At 40.3% G+C, this 17919-nt stretch overlaps 1 protein-coding gene across 2 annotated transcripts; it reads right to left on the bottom strand.

The window, feature by feature from the left end:
• Positions 1-450: 450 nt before the first annotated feature.
• Positions 451-17664, bottom strand: LOC137368657 (uncharacterized). Of its 2 annotated transcripts, none has more exons than XM_068028798.1 (6): positions 17348-17664; positions 16961-17112; positions 6685-6853; positions 2593-2667; positions 1549-1684; positions 451-1145 (listed from the first exon to the last, which is right to left on the bottom strand). In XM_068028798.1, exons 1-6 carry the CDS (start codon positions 17406-17408, stop codon positions 875-877), a joined length of 864 nt encoding a protein of 287 aa, XP_067884899.1. In that variant the 5' UTR covers positions 17409-17664; the 3' UTR covers positions 451-874. The 2 variants fall into 2 exon arrangements, with proteins under 2 accessions (XP_067884899.1, XP_067884900.1); XM_068028799.1 differs by lacking the exon at positions 17348-17664 and adding an exon at positions 10464-10570 and having other exon boundaries at positions 16961-17045.
• Positions 17665-17919: the final 255 nt, after the last annotated feature.

Here is a 17919-nt window from a genome sequence, read left to right as displayed (position 1 = left end):
TTCGTAAAAGTCAGCCCAATATTTCATACATTGTATGATAAAAAAATCATAAGTGCAATTTTTGCAGTGAAGGATTTAGAAATTTCTGAAAGAGAAAGTAACCTCTGGTAGTGCAAAATTTATTTCTAAGAGTGGGGAATCTAGCGGTTATCAAATTATATAAGCTGAGCAGGTACTCAATTTTTTAACTTTAAAATTTGACGTAAGCGAAAGGGCGTATAAAATGAGTTTCTCCATCTATAAACTGTGACCATGGTACATGGTGGTGAATCTTATAAGGCAATCGGGTCAGTGCTTGTCCAGATGCTTTGGAGTTTAAGTATGTTCCCTGATCACTGTGGTTCATCCTTTATCAATAACTTAATATAAAAGCCTACATACTAGTATTACTTCTTAAATCAAATGGCTATTGTTATCAAGTTATTGTTTTATTGAGGCATTTTGCGTGCATATATAGAACCCTCAATATAGATAATCCAATTCTCACGTCAACTTTAATGACACAAATAATCACCAGAATGTGATTTTAATAGCTTGCAGAAAAACTATTTTCTTTACACATATAAGCTCAGTGTTGCTATGAAATTGTAGTAATAATCAGTAAGTATATTCATAAGGCTGGCATTGGCTCACAATACAGGATTCAGGCTATTTTGAGTGGAAAGGGGTTACTAATGCTCAAGGTCTACACTTACAAAGAATACACAGTTAAACAGTGGAGAAAAACTTAATATAGTTCTAGTTTTATCCAAAGCTTTTTGAGTTGTTTGAATTTTTCTAAAGTACAGTTTGCATGTTGAATGTCACAGACATTCCAGGGGTGTGCAGTGGCAGGTGTTCAACAGATAAAGGTGTCTAACTCAATTGTATTACATCAATCAATCGTTTGCCTATGTTGATTGAAGGTGAACAGCAGACTTGTCTGCCCGTTGGTCAACTGCCGTCCAGGTAGCATGTTCACACTGTGTCCTGGGTACTTCAATGCCATATTAAGTCTAGAATTTTCCAGCTTTATTATAAGTTCCTGGAGTTCGTTGTTAAGATTTTGTAGTTCTTGATTTTCTAAGACTGTAATATTACGTTCCCTCACAGTCATACCTCTTTCACGATTCACAGAAGCCAATTCTTCTTCAAGTTCTTTTATTCTAAAGTTGAAATTAGTTAATGTTAGAATTGAGCCTTGACATAATTATATAGATGCAGTCTTTAACATGCCGATTGTGAATCAAAAAGATAATTTATGGTGATAAATATTAGACCACATTCATTTTATGAATTATACCCCCCCCCCCTCTCCTACCCTCATGTTAAGGGCCAATTCCTGAGAAGGTAATAAGTTTCTGCCAATGTTGCTCTGCAACCAGAAAGCAGGTCTGGATGACTTGCCCTCCAATTTTCCTGTACTACTACATTTTGACAGGGGTTGAAATCCATCATTGTTGGGAATTAGCGACCAGCACTTAATGGGAATGTTAACCTGGGAATTTAGCGCTGTTGTACTTATTTTGCTGTGCACATTTCGAAAACAGCTTATGTTTTTGATGTTACCTCTGCAAATATTCCTTCCTCCTTTGTGCCACCTTTTGACTTAACTCCAGATTATCTTCTTTCAGATTTCTGTGAGCTTCTTGAGAAAGGAGCAAGATTTCTTTCAAGGTTTGTTTTTCACTAATAGATGCATGTTCTACAAAGGTAAAGTGAAATTAATGTACAACTGTTGTATCTTAGGTGGCATTACTCATAGATTAAAAAAACTGGAATAATTCAGCATGTCAATAAAAAAATTCCCCTTACCCACCAGATTTACATGAATTAAAAAAAAATTCAGGGCCCCTTAACATCACAATTATATACATTAACAAATCTGTACCTCACCTACCCCACATTATGGAATTAGAAGTGAAATAGATGAACATCAGAAACACACAGAATAAATAATAACTTAAATTTAATACATTAATAGTACAGAAAATTGCACAAACATATCCAACTACATATAAACCTATCAAATTGTATAAAATGGCATAAATATAAAAGATGTAAACATACATGATTTTCTTTTTCTATAATCTCAGTATTGTATAACTCTCCCTCTACAATTGTAATTGCACCATTTACTTATATATGTAGTTTACATTGTTTATTAGTATCATTGCTGCTCTAATTTGGCTTATTTCCTGTTTCCGCTATCCTATGGGAAAGATAACACAGTCCTTTCAATTTTACCTACAATGCCCTCTTCACATAAAATTCATTTTGATAGGTAGTTGATCATTGCTTTTACAGCTTTTCAATGTAAGAAGTAACACCCTACTTCACTTTCAAATGAACCTGACATGACCCTTTCTCAGATAGAGGTAAATCCGACCCAAACCCACCCTTGGGCACACAACCGCGCTCTCAGCCAGACCTGACCTGACCCTGCTCTAGAGAAGACCACAATCTTATTCTAACCTCAGGCAGACCCAACCTATCCTAACCCTGCACTTGGGTAGAACCTAAACAAGTCCCACCTTCAGGCAGCCCTGATCTTCTCACCCAGGGTCCATTATTGAGTCAGAATGGCTAGCCCTGAAGTACTGTATAACTTACTTGGTTCAGGCATTGGATTACTGAGCTTCACTGAGTTCCAATCTTCCATCTCCAGGCGTGTCTTCTTGGAGCTACCTTGACTCCCACCCCCAGAAAACAAACATATTAGAGGGTGTTGGGTAAATGGTATAACTTACAAAGACAGCATTTGAAAAGGAGCACAAATAGAACCAGGAAAGAAGCTCAGGCAAGTGGGGAGTGGAGCCCCTTAAATCAAAGTCTGAGGCTTGTGGAGGTCCAACTGTCTCAACATGAGTACACTGTAATCAGTTTGTACAGTATGCCATTTTATTCAGAGAAGCATCTGATGAGTGTACTTGTTTATCTCTTAGCCACCAACCTGATGAAGGCACTCACCTGAAGTATCATAACCAGTCTTTTATCTTTATATACAAAAGCAAAATACTGCGTATACTGGAAATCTGAAACAAAAACAGAAAATGCTGGAAATACTCAGCAGGTCAGACAGCATCTGTGAAAAGACAGAAACATTAAAACATTAATTCTGCTATTTTTCTCCACAGATGCTGCCTGGGCTGCTGTGTATTTCCATCATTTGGTTTTATTTCAGATTTCCAGGATTTGGGGGGGGGGGGGGGGGCGTGCTTTTCTCTTTTGTTTTAATATTTTCAAAAGCTTTCCTCTCACTCTGAGCCCAAATGGAAATAACTGCACCTCTGAGAAATGTTTTTAACACATCGAGACTGGATAGATCTACTTGCTGCAATGCAATTGAGAGAAAAATTGAAATTAGGTAGAATGTTTTACTAATATGATTGGTAAAGAATAAAAATAAAAAATTACTAATTGGAAAACAAGAAGTTTAGAAATTTAAGCAATGAGGAAGAAGAAACAAATTCAACTGTCATGACATAGACGATCACGACAAATGTTATTAAGGTTAGCAGTACTCCCATGCTGTTCCTCATGATAGGTTGGAAGATTTGCTGTTTGTTTAACAATAGGTATGTACACTCTAGGATTGATATTTTGATGGTGGGTGACTGATCTGTTGAAGTAGATCATGCATCCCTGGAAAATCCCCACCAAGGCCTCAAACATGCCTGAGGTGCCCAGTGCACTCCGAAGCATGCAGAAAGCACAAGGAGTCTGAGAGCCTTCACATTAGCTATGGCCATAGCTCATTAGTCCCCAGTCTTCTATGCTAAATAGACAGCTGCTCCATAATGTGGCTGGAATCCCTAAGCAGCACTCTAGCCAGACTTTTGGAATGTGAACTGAAAGGGAGTCCACCATTCAATTTTTTTAAGCACTCCTGCTTTTACATTCCTGGGTCCCTTTGCCCCTTCCTGGCCTTTGTATGAAACATGCCCAGTGTCCCTCCCTCCAGTGCCTGGCACACAATAGGCATCCAGTATCCCTTCATTAGCTGCTGATACCTGACATTGTGTTCCTGGTGTTTTCTGCACAGCGTGAAGAGACACACTCGGATCACCAGAAAATCATGCAAATAGATGAACTTCCTTTGTTCAGTTAGGTCTGCTCATTTGTGCACAGGTCACATTGCACTCCTCACCATATAGAATAGAGCTGTTCTTCTTTGGCAAATCAAACAGTCAAATAATATATATATATATTTCTGTGCTTGGGAGCAGATCACCTACTTGTGCTTTCAGGCAAGGAATCCTGTTAAAAATAATCAATTCTCAAGATATAGGCATCCCGAGCAAAGCCAACATTTATTGCCCACTCCTAGTTGTGCTCGAGAAGATGGTGGTGTGCTGCCTTCTTGAATATTTAGGCATAATCTAGGGAATTTTTTAAAAATGATGTGAAGTGGATGGAAGAGTTTTATATGAGAATCCTATAGATAGGAGCTTTTAACCAGCACTATAATTGAAAAGAAAGTTTTGATAAGGTGGAGAGATTAAACATGTAAATTTGTGAGTGCGTTCTGCTACTTGCTCATTCTTCATTAGTAGTTACCAACTAATTCAAGTTGCTGTTCTGTTAACATTTAATCAGTTGCATATTTCTTAGTATTTAGTTTACAATTATACATACATTCAATATAATTTATGTAAGAGTATTTAGGTGCAGATTAGCAAGAGACATAGCTTAGGACCCCAAGAGTGTGCCGGGGTACTCCTGGAGCTTAACCAGCTAAAACTGCACAACTAACAATTTGCATTTATGTAGCATCTTTAATATAAAAAAACGTCCCAAGGGACTTTACAAATAGGTGTAAAGAAACAGTTACCCAGGCAGGAAGAGATTAGGAGGGCTGACCAAAATATAGGTTTTGAGGTTTGTAAAGGTAGGAGGACAGGTGTAGAGGCAGTAAGGGTTGCTGTCCAATCATCAATGATGAACTGAAATATTACAGATCTATCTGGCTTAAGTATCAGGTTCCTCAGGCTGCTACCGGACTTGGTTCTAATCTCACATCACAAGGTATGTCATCTTAAAGGTAAACAGAGGCCACTTAACTTCTCCGTCAAGGAGAATTAACACTAGTTGGTCATTGGACATTTGACAGTTTCATCACTTGAAGGGAGGGAGGCAAGGAAGAAGAATCTTGCCTTCTTCTCACACCATTTTCTTCGCTTTAATGCCCAGCATTGCTGACTTTTTGATTGACTATACAGGACTGAACCCCTACAATTATCCTCGGACGTCATATTATTTCATAAAGTAAATTATGATTTGTTGAGGATAGAATCCTCAGCACTGATAGTTATGGTTGGGTTGCAACACACTGGATAATATCTGAAATAAAATTATACATTAATCTTCAGTTCAAAAATAGGTTTTCTGCCTGAATTTTGTTCATAAACACAAAAAAGGGCATTGTTAAAATTGAGGTGGGAGGAGTGCATTGTCTTTTCTAGTTCCACTTCTCCACAGGTCACAACATTTTTTTTACACGTTTACCCAGTTACCAATGCAGTCAGTCACATACTCTACTCTTTATCCCAGAATAAAATAAATCAACCAGGTTTCTGTAATAAACAACAAAATTATCAGTTTATTATAAAATAAATCTTAACCAGTAATGAAGCAAAGCATTAACGCACAGATTGAAATATGAAAGTTCCCTTTTTAAATTCCCCACACATAAACTCACACATACACTGAAAAAAAAGAAATTCTCTCTGCAGAGGTCTATTACAAAAAAAAAGGCAAAAAAGAATGCTTTGGCCAAATACTTGCTAACTCTTGAAGAAAAAACATATGCAAAGATGTCAGTTGTCCCTTTTTGGTCTGTCAACCCAAATACGCATAGATGGCTGTCACTGGAATATTTCTAGAGCAGTTCTTTTCCAATGTCATTGAGGATCAGTTTGGTAGGCTTTCGAGGAGAAATTAGGCATCAGGAGTTTCTAGCAGGCTTTTCAGAATAAGTACAGCATCAGTTTCTTTATTTCTTACACTTGATTCTCAGGAAGTTCTCAAAGAGATGGAAGAGGGTGAGCTGATAGTGGCTGCTGTCTTGGCTGGTTTTCTCTAACTGTCTTCAAAACAGTTCACACCCCAACACACTGTCCAAAACAAAACCAAAAACAACATTTCAAGAGTCAAGCCTCCTGACCCCTATAAATCTTGACCTGTCACTTCCCCATAAACATCTTCCCCAGGTCATCAAGGTTTCTGTTGTTTATTACTTAAGGCACATGACTTCCAGCAAGGCTGTTTTTAAACAACATCTCAGTGTCCTTTCAATGAACTGTCAACAACAAAGCAAAGTCCAGCTTCTATGAAATCTTCAGCCTTCCAATGAATCCAACTTCACCATTTAAATATAAGTCCTCAAAAACATATACTTAACAAAAAATATAGAAAGACTTTCCTAACAGTACACTTTTCTTTGTTTGTCAAGGTAGACAAAATGTTTTATTAAACAGTGATTGGTTTATAATGTAAGTTTAATAAAATGTTCTCTTTTAACTTTAAAAATATGGGTAAAACATATCCACTGACATTGGATATTTTTTAGTATATCAATGAAATTTAGAAAAAAAAACAATTGGAAATATATAAATGGTTTTACAGGGACCTAATATTTCCAAAATGGACAAAATAGTTATACCAATGATTGAAGAATGTGCTTCAATTCAGTTCATTCTTTACCTGTAGATGATGTGCAATCCTTTTCTTCAGTAGCTGTTTGAAGAGTCTGAGCAAGGTACCAATATCCCATCTCACCCAGAACACTGCAAAATGACTTGAACACGTGGCCATCAGCATTTCTAACAATCTCAAGAAGTTTGGCCACCTTCAGCTCTGCCAAGTCCTCTAACTGTATGGGTTACCAATTACCTGTGTTAGTTTGTTTGGTCTCTTTAAAAAGATTGAATTATTTTAAATTGTGCTTATTATCTGCTTCATATTCAGATATAAATAATTACTTTGCTATAGAAATCCACATACCAACTTTTAAAATTATTGGAATACAAGAAAATATGGAATGAAAAGAAAAGGCTGCTTGCCTCACCAAGCCTTTTCCTGCAACATACTATTTACAATTAGTTCTTTCATGGATTCCATGCAATCTAGTCAACAGCCTTGATGCAGCAACCAACCAGAGGTAAAAGTTACAATAAAAGGAAGATCTGTGAAATTCCTGTATCATTCCATTCCTAATGAAGTGAAACTTCAGGATACAAATCTAACATTAAAATCCCCACCATTAAACCCTGAACAGCTGTATTCTATTGTTGACATTCCATAGAGAAAGCTATCCTCTATTCCTATCTTCATAACATTCATTCGGTTTCTTAACCAGTCTTGCTAAAAGAGGTGATTGATACACTATCAACCACTTTTCCTGGGAGTCTGTTCCACAATCACTATTCCATAGAAGAAGAAATTTTTCTCTCTTGCTTGAGGTTTTGTTGATGTACTTGTCCTGTTCTCTCTCTAGTTTTACAATCACAATGTAAATGAAATGAACTGCTGAAAACTGCATCAATAATCACTTCCAAATACTTTTCTATTTTTACATTTTCTGACGAATACTCTACATTAAAAGGTATGACGGTAGACAGGCAATGGCTAACATTTAAAGAATTAACACATGGTTTACAACAAATTTACATTCATTTGAGGCACAAAAACCCAATAGGAAAGGTGATCCAACCATGGTTAACAACAGAAGTTAAAAATTGTATTTGATCAAAGAAAGAAGCTTATAAAGTTGCCAAAAAAGTAGTAAATCTGAGGATTGGGAGCATTTTAGAATTGAACAAATGAGGACCAAGAAATTGATAATGTAAGAGAACATAGAATATGAAAGTAAACTAGCGAGAAACATGAAAACAGACTGTAAAAGCTTATGTAGCTATGTAAAAAGGAAAAGATTGGCAAAGATAAATGTGGGCCCACTACAGGCAGAGACAGGAGAATTTAAAACGGGGAATAAGGAAATGGCAGAGAAACTAAACAAACACTTTGTGTCTGTCTTCACAGAGGAAGATACAAAAACCTCCCAGGAATACTACAGAACCAAGGGACTAGCGAGAATGAGGAACTGAAAGAAATTGGTATTAGTAAAAAAGCAATACTGAAGAAGGACTGAAAGTTGATAAATCCCCTGGACCTGAATATCTACATTCCAAAGTGTTGAAAGAGGTGGCTGTAGAGATACTGGATGTGTTGGTATCATCTTCTGAAATTCTATAGATTCTGGAATGGTTCCTGCAGATTGGAAGGTAGCAAATGTAACCTCACTATTTAAGAAAGGAGGGAGCGAGAAAACAAGGAACTACAGACCTGTTAGCCTGACATCAGTAGTAGCAAAATTAGAGCACATGGGATTGGGGGTAATATGTTGGCATAGATTGAGAATTGGTTAATAGACAGAAAGCAGAGAGTAGGAATAAACAGGTCATTCTCAGGTTGGCAGGCTGTGACTAGTGGAGTACCGCAAGGATCAGTGCTTGGGCCCCAGCTGTTCATAATCTATATCAATGATTTGGATGTGGAGTCCAAATGTAATATTTCCAAGTTTACTGATGACACAAAACCAAGTGGGAATGTGAGTGCTGAGGAGGATGCAAGGAGGCCTCAAGGGGATTTAGACAGGCTAAGTAAGTAAGAGGGCAAGAACAAAATAGATGGAATATCATGTGGAAAAATGTGAAGTTATCCACTTTGGTAGGAAAAACAGAAATGCTGAGTATTTCTTAAATGGTGAGAGATCGGGAAATGTTGATGTGCAAAGGGACCTGGGTGTCCTTGTTTATAAGTCACTGAAAGCTAACATGGCAGGTGCAGCAAGCTATTAAGGCAAATGGTATGTTGGCCTTTATTGCAAAAGTACAAGAGTAAAGATGGATTGGTCAGGTGGGCAGAAAAGTGGCAGATGGAATTCAACTTGGAGAAATGTGAGGTGATGCATTTGGGGAGGTCAACCAAGGCAAAGGGATACACAATTAATGAGAGAATACTGAGAGGTGTAGAGGAAGTGAGGGATCTTGGAGTGAATGTCCACAGATCCCTGAAGGTAGCAGGACAGGTCAATGAGATGGTTAAGAAGGCATATGGAATCCTTTCCTTTATTAGCTGAGGTTTAGGATACAAGAGCAGGGAGGTTATGCTGGAACTGTATTAATCATTAGTTAGGCCACAACTTGAGTACTGTGTGCAGTTCTGGTCACCTCTTAACAGAAAGGATGTAATTGCACTAGAGAGGGTACAGAGGAGATTTATGAGGATGTTGGCAGGACTGGGAAACTGCAACTATGAGGAAAGATTGGTCGAGCTGGGGTCGTTCTCCTTGGAACAGAGGAGGCTGAGGGGAGATTTGATTGAGACGTACAATATTGTGAGGGGCCTGGATAGAGTGGATGTGAAGGGCCTATTTACCTTAGCAGAGTGGTCAGTGACAAGGGGGTATAGATTTATAGGGATAGGTGGAAAGAGTAGAGGGGAGATGAGGAAAACCTTTTTCAACCAGAGGGTGGTAGGGGTCTGGAACTCACTGCCTGAAAGGGTATTAGAGGCAGAAACCCTCAACTCATTTAAAAGGTGTCAGGATATGCACCTCAAGTGCCGTAACCTGCAGGGCTATGGACCAAATGCTGGAAAGTGGGATTAGGCTGTGTGGCTCGTTTGACGGCTGGTGCAGACATGATGGGTCAAGTGGCCTCTTTCTGTGCCGTAAACCTTCTATGATTCTAAATATGTCTTTCTGCAATTGTATAGAGCCTTGGTGAAACCGCACCTGGTGTATTATGTACATTTTTGGTCTCCTTACCTAAGGAAGGATATACTTGCCATAGAGGGAGTGCAGCGAAGTTTCACCAGACTGATCCCAGGGATGGCGGGATTGTCCTATAAAGAGAGATTGAGGAGATTGGGCCTATATTCTCTAGAGTTTAGAAGAATGAACGGTGATCTCGTTGAAGCATATAAAATTCTTACAGGGCTCGACAGGGTTGATACAGGAAGGATGTTTCCCCTGGCTGGGGGGTTCTAGAACCAAGGGACACCTCAGAATAAGAGGTAGGCCATTTAGGACTGAGATGAAGAAGAATTTCTTTACTCAGAGAGTGGCAAATCTTTGGAATTCTGTACTCCACAGGGCTGTGGAGGCCCAGTCATTGAGTATATTCAAGACAGAGATCGATAGATTTCTAGATATTAAAGATATCAAGGGAAATGGGATTAGTGCGGGAAAATGGCATTGAGATAGAGGATCAGCCATGATCTAGTTGAATGGTGGAGCAGGCTCAAGGGGCTGAACGGCCTACTCTTGCTCCTATTTCTTATGTTCCTATGTTTTTACATTAAATTATCAATGTGGTTTCTAATAATACAGCATTAAATAATAAAGCAACAACTAGATTTATTGTGGTTAAAAACAATTTTATCTTCAGGCAACATTCAGCAACTCAACCTATACTTACAAACTCCATCTTGCAGACTGACTTACTTGTCCAGTATGGTTGTAACTAGCTGCGTTGAATAGAAACTTTGAGGGACCGTCCACAGACTCTCAGACCCTGAATTTCTGCTGTAATTTTGATGAGATTAATATAAATATATATATATAAAACTACTAATTATTGAGATTGCTGGAATCCTTCGAAATGTAAATGAGTGCTTTATTTGTTTATGCCATTTCTCCAGGAGTTCCATCAAGTTTCCATTGGAGAAACTCGGTGGAAATCTTAGGCATCGTACTTAAATTGAAACATAAACACTTAGGCCTCTGGATTTTTACCTTTGAGGTTCTGCTTTTAATAGGTGTTCATAATAATCTCTGGATTATTACCTAAACTTTAAGCAAATTGGCGTAGGGTAAATAAGATTAGTGAGTTAAATGCATGGCTCAAAGTTTGGTGTGGGAGAAATGAGTTCCGATTCATGGGGCACTGGCACCAGAAGTGGGGAAAGTGGGAGCTGTACCATTGGGATGGTCTTCACCTGAACCCTGCTGGGACCAGTGTTCTGGTGAGTTTTTTATTCATTCACGGGATGTGGGCGTCGCTGGCCAGGCCAGCATTTATTGCCCATCCCTAATTGCCCTTGAGAAGGTGGTGGTGAGCTGCCTTCTTGAACTGCTGCAGTCCATGTGGGGTAGGTACCCCCACAGTGCTGTTAGGAAGGGAGTTCCAGGATTTTGATCCAGCGACAGTGAAGGAACAGCGATATAGTTCCCAGTCAGGATGGTGTGTGACTTGGAGGGGAACCTGCAGGTGGTGGTGTTCCCATGCATTTGCTGCCCTTGTCCTTCTAGTTGGTAGAGGTCGCAGGTTTGGAAGGTGCTTACTAAGGAGCCTTGGTGTATTGCTGCAGTGCATCTTGTAGATGGTACACACTCCTGTCACTGTGCATCGGTGGTGGAGGGAGTGAATGTTTGTAGATGGGGTGCCAATCAAGTGGACTGCTTTGTCCTGGATGCTGTCGAGCTTCTTGAGTGTTGTTGGAGCTGCACCCATCCAGGCAAGTGGAGAGTATTCCATAACTAGGGTGGTAGGAGGGTTTTAAAGTAAATTGTGGGGGCGAGGGATCAAGTGAGAGAAGACATCTTAAACTAAAGAGGGAGGACAAGGCAAGAGAGTAGGGTAGCAATAAGGGAAATTATAATCAGAGCGTGGCAGGAAGGGACAGAATGTACAAGATTAGGGCTGAATTTTATTGGCACTCGGCGGCTCATCTGCATTCGGTGGGTGGCCCACACCCCAATCAGTGGCGGGGGCGGGTTTCGCAACGCTGGCAACGGCGTCAGCTGCCTTTGCACAGGCATGCCGCCGTTTTTAAAGGGCTGCAAGGCCTACAGTGACTGTTAAAAGTTGTCCCCGTTCCCCACCCCCCAAATGCAACAAAAAATAAAGTTTGACCCACCCACCCCTCCCCAACTACAGCAGAAAAGCCCAGATTAACCCTTTTCCATCCCAACTGCACTGTGCAGAGTTGACCCCTTTCACCCCACAACTGACCTATGTGCAGAATTCAACCCTTCCCCCTCCCCAACTACATTGAAAATGCAATGTTGACGCCTTCCCTACAACCACCCACCCCGCCACCCCCCCCCCCCGCCCCCACTCCATTTCACTACAATGCAGAGATCCCCCCTTCCTCACCTTGGTGGCGCCAGCTTTCCCTGGACAGAAAGTGAAGGTATGAGAGCGCCGGCTGTCACTCAGAAGATCACGGACAGCTGGCAAGATCGTGGTGAATGGTATGTAAATATATGCATTTTCTTTATTTAAATATGTAAAGTTTTCCTGTTGCTGAGCGGCGGGGTGGCCACCATGGAGCCTCGCCACCGCAGGGAAGATCGGGCTGGGCAATCCTGGCGTCGGGCTCCGTGGTGGGCCGTCACCTGTGCAATCTTCCAGCCCCCCCCCGCCAGGGAGCCCGATGTCAGGCCCTCAGCAAAACACTAGCCTAAGAGCGTGCAAGCAGCTAAGGCAAGACGTTGCATAAATTGTAAAAAGACAGAACTAAAGGCTCTGTATCTGAATGTGCATAGCATTCATAACAAACAAATGAATTGATAGTTCAAATAGAAATAAATATGTATGATCCGACAGCCATTACAGAGACATGGCCGCAAGATGACAAAAGCTGGGACCTGAATATTCCAGGGTACATGATATTTCAGAAGGACAGGAAACTAGGAAAAGGTGAAGGGGTAGCTCTGTTAATTTCGGATCTCATTAGTGCAATAGAGAGGTGACCTTAGTTCTAAAAATCACGATGTAGATACAGTTTGGACAGAGATAAGAAATAGTCACGGAAGGAAGTCACTTGCGGGAGTAGTTTATAGATCCCCTAATAGTAACCACACTGTAGGACGGGATATACAGGAAGAAATAATGGGAGCTTGTGAGAAAGGTACGTGATAGCCATGGGTGATTTTAATCTACATATAGATTGGATGAATCAGCTTGGCAAAGGTAGCCTGGATGATGAGTTCATAGAATATTTTCAGGACAATTTCTTAGAGCAGCACATTCTAGAGCCAACCAGAGAGCAGGCTATTCTAGATCTGGTAATGTGTATTAATAAATTACCTCATAGTAAAGGCACCCCTAGGTAGCAGTGATCACAACATGATTGAATTTCGCATTCAGTTTGAGAGTGAAAAGAGTGGATCTAAGACTAGTGTTTTAAACTTAAATAAGGATAATTATGAGGGTTTGAAATCAGAGCTGGCTAATGTGAACTGGGGAATTTGGTTAAGGGATAGGTCAGCAGAGATGCAGTGGCAGACATTTAAGGAGATATTTCATAACACTCAACAAAGATACATCACAGTGAGAAAGAAAAACTCCAAGAGAAGTATGCACCATCCATGGCTAATTATGGAAGTTAAAGATAGTATCAAATTGAAAGAAAAAGCGTACAATTCAGCGAAGAGTAGTGACAGATCAGAGAATCGGATAGAGTATAAAAAACAGCGAAGAATGACTAAAAGAATAATGAGAGAGAAATTAGAGTACAAAAGAAAGCTGGCTAGAAATATAAAAATGGATGGTAAGAGTTTCTACAGGTATTTAAAAAGGAAAATAGTAAGTAAGGTAATTGTTGGTCCTCTAGAGAGTGAGTCTGGAGAGTTAATAATGGAAAATAAGGAAATGGCGGAGGAATTGAACAGACGTTTTGCATCTGCCTTCACTATAGAGGATACAAATAGCATCCCAGAAATAACAGTGATTCAAGAGTTGAACAGGAGGGAGGAACTTAAAACAATGATCATTACTGGGGAAAGGGGACTGAGAAAATTATCAGAACTAAAAGCTGAGAATCCCCAGGTCCTGATCGACTTTATCCTAGGGTCTTAGAAGAAGTGGCTGCGGAGATAGTGGATGCATTCATTTTAATTTTTCAAAATTCCCTAGATTCTGGAAAGGCCCCATCAGATTAGAAAATAGCGAATGTAACTTCAAGAAAGGAGAAAGACAGAAAACAGGGAACTACAGGCCTGTTAGCTTAACATCTGTGATAGGGAAAATGATGGAATCTATTATTAAGGAGATTATAGCAGGTTATTTAGAACATCTCAATGCAATCAGGCAGAGTCAACATGGTTTTGTGAAAGGGAAATCATGTTTGACTAATTTATTAAAGTTCTTCGAGGAGGTAACAAGCAACGTGGATAATGGGAAACTTGTGGATGTGGTGAACTTGGATTTCCAGAAGGCATTTGACAAGGTGCCACATCAAAGATTACTAAACAACATAAGAGCCCATGGTATAGGGGGCAACATATTAGCATGGATAGAGGATTGGTTAGCTAACAGGAAACAGAGTAGGCATAAATGGGTCATTTTCGGGTTGGCAAAGTGTAACTAGTGGAGTGCCACACGGATCAGTGCTGGGGCTTCAACTATTTACAATCTATATCAATGACTTGGATGAAGGGATAGAATGTATGGTTGCTAAATTTGCTGATGACACAAATTTAAGTAGGAATGCAGAGCAGGCTCAAGGGGCCGAATGGCCTACTCCTGCTCCTAGTTCGTATGTTTGTATTACGCCCTTTTGTTCTTATTCCCCCACCAGAGGAAGTCATTTTCCCATCATAGAATCAAATCGTTTCAACATCTTAAACACCTCGATCTGAAGTGAAGAGGACATAAGGGGTCTACAAAGGGATATAGATAGGTTAGGCAAGTGGGCAAAGATTTGGCAAATGGATTATAATATGGGAAAGTGTGAACTTGTCCAATTTGGCCAGAAGAATAGAAAAGCAACATATTATTTAAATGGAGAGAGATTGCAGAACTCTGAGGTGCAGAGGGATCTGGGTATCCTAGTATGCAGGTACAGCTAGTGATTAAGAAGGCAAATGCAGTGTTGTCATTTATTGCAAAGCAAATGGAATATAAAAGTAGAGATGTTTTGCTACAGTTGTACAGAGCATTGGTGAGACACATCTAGAGTATTGTGTACAGTTTTGGCCTCCTTACTTAAGAAAGGATATAATTGCATTGAATGTTCACTCGACTGATTCCTGGGATGAGAGGGTTATCTTATGAGGAAAGGTTGGACAGCTTGGTTCTGTATTTGTTGGAGTTTAGAAAGGATGGGAGGTGATCTTATTGAAATATATAAGATCCTGAGGGGACTTGACAGGATGGATGTGGAAAAGATGTTTCCTCTTGTGGGAGAGAGTAAAACTAGGGGTCACAGTTTAAAAATAAGGGGTCTCCCATTTAGGACAGAGGAGAAATTTTTTCCCTCAGAGGTTCATGTGTCTGTGGAACTCTTCTGTGGACAGCAGTAGAGGCAGGGTCATTGAATGTTTTTAAGGCAGAGATAGACAGATTCTTGACAAACAAGGTAGTCAAAGGGTATTGGGGGTAGGCAGAAAGGTGGAGTTGTGTCCACAAACAGATCAGCCATGATCTTCTGGAATGGACAGGCTTGAGGGGCCGAATGGCCTACTCCTGCTCCTAGTTCATATGTTTGTATTACATCCTTTTGTTCTTGATTCCCCCACCAGAGTAAGTCATTTCCCCATCACAGAATCAAATCCTTTCAACATTTTAAACACCTCGATCTGATGACCCCCTCAATCTTCTATACTCAAGGGAATACAAGCCGAGTTTATGTAATCTATTCTCACAATTTAACCTCTAAATCCCGGTATCATTCTGGTGAATCTGCACTGTACAGCCTTCAAGGCCAATATACCCTCCAAGCTGCATTGCCCAAAACTGAATACAGTACTTCAGGTGGAGGTCCGACCAAGACACTACATAACTGAAGCATAACTTCCTTCCGTTCATAAACTAGCCACTTGAGGTACAAAAATCTTGGCACTTTTGGTGGAATTGCAACAGCTGGCGTCCACCACTGCTAACCTCACTGGAGGAGGGCACCTAATTGAGTGAGGGTGTTCGGTGATTGTACCACTAGGGCACATCTCGAGCATTCGCCTGCTCTAACCTCATGCTGGATCCTGTTCTGTTACCATTCAAATATTGACAAATCGAAGTAACATAGCATAGACCATAATGTGATTTCAATTAAAGACTACAAAAGTAATACTTGCTGATCATTATGATAACCATTAAGAGAGTAGAGCATTTAAAATAGCACTTGTATTTTCACAGAAAATGTAGGAAACATATAACAGACCAGTTAGGATCTTTAAAGAGATGATAAGAGAAAGGCAAGTTATTTCTTGATCAAATCTGTTCAGTTACACCCCAAACATTAACCTCTCTTATCTCTTTACTGGTTCATTTCAAGCATTTTCTGTTTGTATTTCAAACTTCCAGCACTTGCATTTTCAAAGATGCTGCATTGTGAACAAGATGAATTGTCCACATGGGTTAATGGCCATGAGATTAGATTTGTGGCAGAGATCCAGCAAAGGTCCCAGCCAACAAAAACATATATTACTGTGGACTGGACTGGTCCTAGAATGGCCAACAATTCGAGAGATGGAGGGCAGCTCAGAATCAATCTGCTGTCAGCTCCAATAATCCTTGCTGGAAAAGAATCAACCTCAGAAAATTATTACTGAACTTCAGCAAAAACATTTTCAGCTTGCTCTTTTTCGGCAGAATGATAATTATGACAAGAACAGGAGCAACACTACAGTGCAAATGAAATACAAGGCAAAAAAAAAAATCCATAGTTTAAAAATGTACTCAGAGACCAGCAGAGGTGCAAAACAATATGAGTTTGCAGTTTAATTAACAGGTTCAAAATTCAAGGGCTGCTCCCTGTACCAGTCACTTCGGCTTCCCTACAAAGTTAACCTGTACACCGTGGGCCAGTCTTTCCCACCGACGCTCCCGTACTGAAGGAAAATCAGACACCAAACCACCGCGGGTCGAGTCTGATGCAACTCAGCCGGGGAATGGGGCCGACTCAGGAACACAAGAGTGATGAAAGTCAAATTTCTAATGGAAGAAAGAGAAATCAAAGAGAATCCTACCTCAATCTGTCCTATTTGGTCAGTGGTTATGACTCCCTTCTCCTTCAAACCCCGGTATAAAGGAGGAGACACCTTAAGCTGTTTGACTAGGAAAGGGAAGTAGGATCGAATTACACTGGCATGGAGGTTACCTCTTCTACCAGGCTTTTCACCTAATTTTAAGAGATGTGAGAATGAGTATTAAAGTACTGCTAGAAAAACAAAGATTTCACCTGAATTCTGTATTACCAGCAGATTAAATGCGCAAAAGAAAACTCCCTGAGCAGCCAAGTATCAAGTGGAAATATGCACTAAGTTATTACACAAAGAATAGCCGCTTCATCCATGCCAGAACTGAGATGACAAACTGCATCTGTAACAGGGACAGGATTCGCTGCAGTAACTTACAATAAGTTAGCTGCTCTCTAAAAGTTACTTTCTTTTTTTGGTTGTTGACCGATCTGGACATCGCTTGAGATAGTCTTCGATGTGTGAATGGATAAAAGTGAGGAATCTATACTGGCATCATCTGGCAGTGCAGAGTCGCTGTACTCCAGTGCTCGGACACCTTGCTCCCGTGGAGCAATGCCAGGTCCCCGCGGCTGCCAACCCCCATCTCAGGAAACTTCATTCACACGCGTTTCACTCGAGTGAGTTGGTCTTGCTATTATTTCTCAAAATTCGCGCAGAATTCACAAGAGACGAGATAAAATGTGAGCTCAGTCTTCTGTGTTTGTTGTGTGTAGTTGCTAGGTAGCACGAGAACTAAGGTGAGAGTTGCTTAGCACAGCCATGAGCTACTCAAGCAGGGATAACTTCACAATAAATAAGGAGCGCATAGAGCAGGGTTGTCCAACCTTTTCGGGCGGAGGACCGCATTATGATTTTTGTTCGGCCTGGGGGGGTGGGGCAAGCCGGTGAGCAAATTTCGAAAGATAAAGGCATTAAAATATTTATCTTACTAATAAAAACAACAAATG

The sequence above is a fragment of the Heterodontus francisci genome, chromosome 4 (assembly GCF_036365525.1).
Source record: "Heterodontus francisci isolate sHetFra1 chromosome 4, sHetFra1.hap1, whole genome shotgun sequence".
Classification (NCBI taxonomy): Eukaryota; Metazoa; Chordata; class Chondrichthyes; order Heterodontiformes; family Heterodontidae; genus Heterodontus; species Heterodontus francisci.
The sequence above is the reverse complement of the archived record's forward strand: the minus strand, read 5'-3'. Positions and strand labels throughout refer to the sequence as shown.